Source organism: Pogoniulus pusillus, chromosome 1 (assembly GCF_015220805.1).
Source record: "Pogoniulus pusillus isolate bPogPus1 chromosome 1, bPogPus1.pri, whole genome shotgun sequence".
In the NCBI taxonomy this organism is placed as follows: Eukaryota; Metazoa; Chordata; class Aves; order Piciformes; family Lybiidae; genus Pogoniulus; species Pogoniulus pusillus.
The window spans coordinates 38,827,944-38,833,202 of NC_087264.1; the positions used below are offsets into that span (position 1 = coordinate 38,827,944).

General features: G+C 51.6%; 1 protein-coding gene across 1 annotated transcript; it reads right to left on the reverse strand.

The window, feature by feature from the left end:
• Positions 1–390: 390 nt before the first annotated feature.
• Positions 391–4,126, reverse strand: NFKBIA (NFKB inhibitor alpha). The gene is made up of 6 exons (XM_064148917.1): positions 3,666–4,126; positions 3,239–3,347; positions 2,561–2,771; positions 2,000–2,088; positions 1,632–1,892; positions 391–1,132 (listed from the first exon to the last, which is right to left on the reverse strand). The coding sequence occupies exons 1-6, from the start codon at positions 3,887–3,889 to the stop codon at positions 1,085–1,087; spliced, it is 942 nt and encodes a 313-aa protein (XP_064004987.1). The 5' UTR covers positions 3,890–4,126; the 3' UTR covers positions 391–1,084.
• Positions 4,127–5,259: the final 1,133 nt, after the last annotated feature.

A 5,259-nucleotide genomic window follows, 5' to 3' on the forward strand; every position in this document is an offset into this window, starting at 1 on the left:
CAAGTCTCAGCAAGAGCCCAGCATTGGAGCTGGAACAAAAGGCGCTAATGAAGGTGGGCGGGTGGGTTCTACCAGTCAGCCTCAAAACCCCTCTTAACACCTCTGTTGGGTGATAGAGGGGGAATCCCAGCCCCTCCAACCTAACTGCGGCAACGGGCACAGGAAACGACACCTACGTCTGCTTCCAAAATTAGCTGCAGCACAGGGCAGAGAGCTGCAAGCTGCCTCGATGCCTCACTGCTGCCGAGGTGAGCCACCTAAGCTCCTCCAGCCCAGGGGCTCTGACCTTATCGGTCTGCTGGTGTTAGATGTTTCTTAAAAAGCAAACTAGGTGTATTCTCAGGTATCTCAGGACAAGGAGGTGGGCAGTGAACCATTTCACAGACTGAGCACAGTCATCTTTTTTTAATAAATACATATCTCACATGTACCAAAATAATTATAAACAAACAAAAAAAATGTACAGTATTTACACATTGTACAACTGCTGAAAAGTGTGGCAATTATGACACACATGGTGTGAAACAGACTATTTCCAATGCCCACAGTTAACATTATTGCTACTACTTTCTCTAACAGCCAGGCCACCAGTCCCTCGGTTCGACGGCTCCGCCTGGGACGCCACACAGAGAGCTGCTGAGGTCAGTAAGGGCAGGGAGCACCACCAGCCCAACACCATTTGGCAGGCAGTCTCTGAGAAGATGGAGTGTCGGTATGAGCCTACCTTGCCACGAAAGGACACACGTTCCTCGTGGTACTTAATGCCACAAGATACCCCTCTGTAACAAGCAGGCTGGATGTGTGGTCTGTCACCTCCGTGGGGCTGAGAAGATTGGCTGTGTGGCTCTTTACCAGGTGATGTGAATGATCACAGATCTCTTACTGATGTTACACATCCCACTCCTGTATTTAAACACAGGCCAGAACCTCCAGCCATCCTGTTACAACTACATGCTCCTGGCAGGGCAGTGTCGCATTTCCCTCCTGTTCCTTCCCTCCGCATTGTGACTTTTTAAACGAAGAAAGTCAGTCCTTTTTCCTATACATATGTACACAGCCACTTCTTTTCACAGGAAGCTCTGCTTCAAAAAGCCAGCTGTCGTCCTCCAATAAGGCAGTCATCATACATAAGCTGTAAGAAAAAAAACCAAAAAAGCTGTTAATGCCAAACTTGTATCCACTCTGGGATGACTGCCAAAGTCTGCATGCCCTGACTTCACCAGTCTGTACAATTTCTACACCAAAATTGTTATCTTTGCTGTTTAACAGCACTGAGAATATTAGGAAAACAAATTCTGGGGTGGAGAAAACCACCCCTTAACTCGAATTTCGTCTCACAACATTCTGTGGGTGTCAACAACAGAACGGTGTTCAGAGTGCCATATTCTGTGAAGGGAACTTGAGTTCCTCAATGTTATTTTTTTTACAGTTTATTCTTAAATCTATTCTGTTTATCTGCTTGCCCCAGCTGCCGTCTTGCTGCTGGCTGACAGCGTAACATCACCTGATGGGCTCCCATCAGTTACACAGGTCAGGGGGCTAGTGAAGCATGTCATCAGAGTGGCACCAACATGAGAACACTAAGGGCGGGGGTTTCCCTTCCTCTTGAAAAAGTACAACTAGCTACTTACTTCGTCCTCTGTGAATTCAGGCTCAGATTCACTGCTCTCCTCATCCTCACTTTCTGGCAACATCTGTAGGTCAGCTGTGGTCAGCTGCTTCAGCTGTTCCTGTATGGTGGAGTTGTCTCTTCCCCATGTGAGCTGATAAGGGGAATAGCCCTGGTAGGTCACTTTGTTGACGTCTGCGCCATGTTTCACCAGAAGTGACACCAGGTCTGAGTTCTGCAGGTCAACAGCCAAATGTAGTGCTGTCCTGCCATTGCATGGCTCCTGCATGGGAATTACACAAGGGTTGGCATGTTAGGTGAGGCAGAGACAGTGCCAGATCTGTTGATTACTATGACTAAACAGTTCATTTGATAGTATACATTACATACCTGAGCATTTACGTCTGCTCCCAAGGACAGCAAGTATTCAACAATAGCCAGGTACCCTTGAATAGATGCCAGATGGAGACATGTGTGTCCTGCAAAACACAAATTATGGGAAAACCTGAGTAATTAAGCAACCCTATCATTCAGCTGAAGCCAAGATGACAGGACAGCATGGTATCTAATTCTGCAATTCATTCATGGCAAAGGACGTTTTCCAGAAGAGCTTTCTAGTTGCCAGTAAGTACAAATAATGGGGTTGCATTTGGGGGGAAAAAATAGAGGCTTCATTCCAGTCTTTGACTGCAATTTACTGTAGCCATTAAAAAAAAAAAAGGAGCACTGAAAAAGCACTCACTAAAAATGCAAAATTCAAGGCAGTAAGAGGCAGCACCCAAGAGTAAAGGGGCCTACAAGACAGTGATGTTTTAAAGCAGCCAGGCACTGCTGTCTTCAATGAACACAACCATCTTTCTCCACCTTTCCAGAGACCTTTGAGCTCTACGGGACATCAAGCCTACTCTCAGTACAGCACATTAACACTGCTGTGCAGCAGTATGCCCGTACCATTGTAATTGGTTGCTTTCAGGACAGAGAGGAGGTGGTGTGGCTGGCAGTACTGTGTGAGGACGCTGACACTCCTGAGGGAGCCCTGCTGGCAGGCAATGTGCAGGGGGGTATTTCCTCTGAAGTCTCTGACTTCCAGGTCGCATCCGGCCTTCAGAAGATGCTCGGCAATTTCAGGCTGATCAGTGATCACTGCCAGGTGTAGAGGAGTCTGCAGGCAAAAGAGAAAACACAGACCTGTAAGTTACACTTAGCAATAATCTCTGGACAAACAGACCCCAACAATCACTTGGTGATTTGTGTCCCTCAGTAAACCCACACCCCACTAGACTCAGTAGAGCTGTCCTTCAGTCTGGAAGTGATAAACTGAGGGCTCTCTGGACACCAAGCAGTCAATCCATATGAATGGTATTATTAACATCCCAATAAAGAGGGATGCAACCCATTGCATCATATTTGAAAAATGCAGGCATTAAATGCCACTCTTGGGGGATAGAAAGCATTCTGCTAACACTGGATGGAGCCAGCTGGGGACTTTCCTGAATGCAGGCTTTGATTTAATTGATTCCATCAATTGGAAAAAAAAAAGGACGGACTTTTTGGGTGATAATTCCCCAGAGGACTTCCGTGGGAGTGGTGGGGGCTGGTCTGTGTTTGGGGCTGCCGAAGTGAAACTACCTGGCTGAGGTTGTTCTGGAAGTTGAGGAAAGCAGAGTCCCCTGCCGTCTGCCGGATCACCTCCAGGCTCAGAGCCTTTTCCTCGTGAATAATCGCCAAATGGAGGAAACTGCAGGAAGCAAGCAAGCAAGCAAACAAATAAACACAACGACCCAGGTTCAAACCTCCAAATCCCACGTCAAAAACGCTCCCGGGGCGGCCCGGGGCAGGGTCATGCGCGGGTGTCGCAAGCCGGGGTTTTCAGCGGCCGGGGCTTTCCGCCGCCGCGGAGCCGCCTCTCCCTGGCGCCCCTCCAGGGACTTTCCGCCTTCCCCTCCCTCGCCGCCGCGGCGCGGCCCAGCCCGGCGCCTCCCCGCCGGCAGTACATCCTGTCCTGTCCTCACCGAGCTATGTCCCCTACCCTATCCCTGTCCCCCCCACAACTTACGTGTCCCCGTCCTCTGTCAGCTGCTGTGCCCAGGCGGGCGGTTCGCGGGGCTGCAGGCGTATGTCCTCCAGATCCTTCACCAGCTGTCGGTACTCCTCCTCCTTCATAGAGTCCAAGCCGCTGTCGTGGCGATCGTCGAGCGGCAGCCCGCCCTGGCGCTCTTTCTTCGGTTGCTCGTAGCCCTCCATTACGGGCGGCTCGACGGGGCGGCGGGCGCTGATCATGCTAGCGAAGCTCCGGCTTGCAGAGAGTGAGCGGCGGCGGCGGCGCTTCGCATATACACCCCGGCGAGGGGGATTTCTGCAGGGGAGGAGCTGCCGAGGACGGGAATTTCCAGCCACCCGATAGACGCGCCTGGTCCTGCTCAGCGCCCCCGGCGTAGCAGGGAGGGCGGAGCGGCTCGGGCCAGCCCCTTCTCTCTCCTCCCTTCCTCAGTCCCGGGAGGGAGGGGAGTGAAGAAGTCGGCCCGCTAGAGGACTTGGCGTTCTTCCACGTCAGGGGGAAGTACTCACCTCCCCGGCGTCCCCGGCGGTACTTCCCTGCTGCGCCCCGGGCGGCTGCCCTCTGCCGGCTTTCCCGGGGGGGTTTCCCTGCCGTGCCCGTTCTTGGGGCTGCCAGTGCCCCTTCCCCGCCGAGGCAGCAGGTGTGCAAGCCACCGCGGGGTCCCATTGCCCGCTGCGGGGTCCTGCATGCCAGAGGGGGCTGCACCAGGGTCCCCTCGCAGGGGTCCGTTGCATGCCGGGTTTCACTGACAGTGCTGGGCGTTGTCGGCCTTGGCTGCACTCTGCAGCCCACCCTGAGTTTCCATCAGCTTGCTCTTCGGCGAAGAGAGCCCCTGAGATGTCTCAGGCCAGAAAGGTAGTCTGTAAGCATACAAGGTGGTGGTCATACACTCGAAGAAGCTCCACCACCTATGAGGTGCAGTGAAGTACAACAGCTCGCTAGGCAACGGCAGATCTCTGACGCTGCAAGCATCGTTTTGAGGGCTGGTGAGAGGGACTCCCTTAGGAGTGGTTAACCAGTGCCTTGTCTGACGAGCAGGAATAGGCTTTGTAGCCAATCGAGAGTAGCGAGGTCATGATAGAAGTTCAGAGAAGCAAACTGCAGGGCAATGCTGAGGCTGCACACTGCATGCCTGCTTTGCCGTTGCTTGGAGAGGGGCATTGCTTCTTGGAGAGATGCAGGTACATGACTGATGTTGCACTGATGTCACGATACCTGCAAGTGTGCAGATGCTGCCTCAGAACTCAGAGGATTTCTATCTCTGCTTTGGAAGTTTTCCCTCTGTTTCAATGCAGTGGGATCAGGAATGAACAGCAAAATTCTGTGCCTCTCCTATACAACAGTTCTGGTCCAGAAATAAACAGGCCCCTTTCAGAAGGAGCACATCCATAATGGAACAAGAAGAAATTACCTTTTTTTTTTTGCCATTATTCTTACTTTCTATGGTCACATTCCTAATTATTCTTCTCTGGTCCCTTTTTTTCCTCTGCTATTGTGCTGTCTGTGGGTAATGAAAACCAGATAAATGCAGGCTCACACATGGATAAAAGGCATTGTCTGTAGGGCTGACAGCACTGAATTTTTCCCTGGT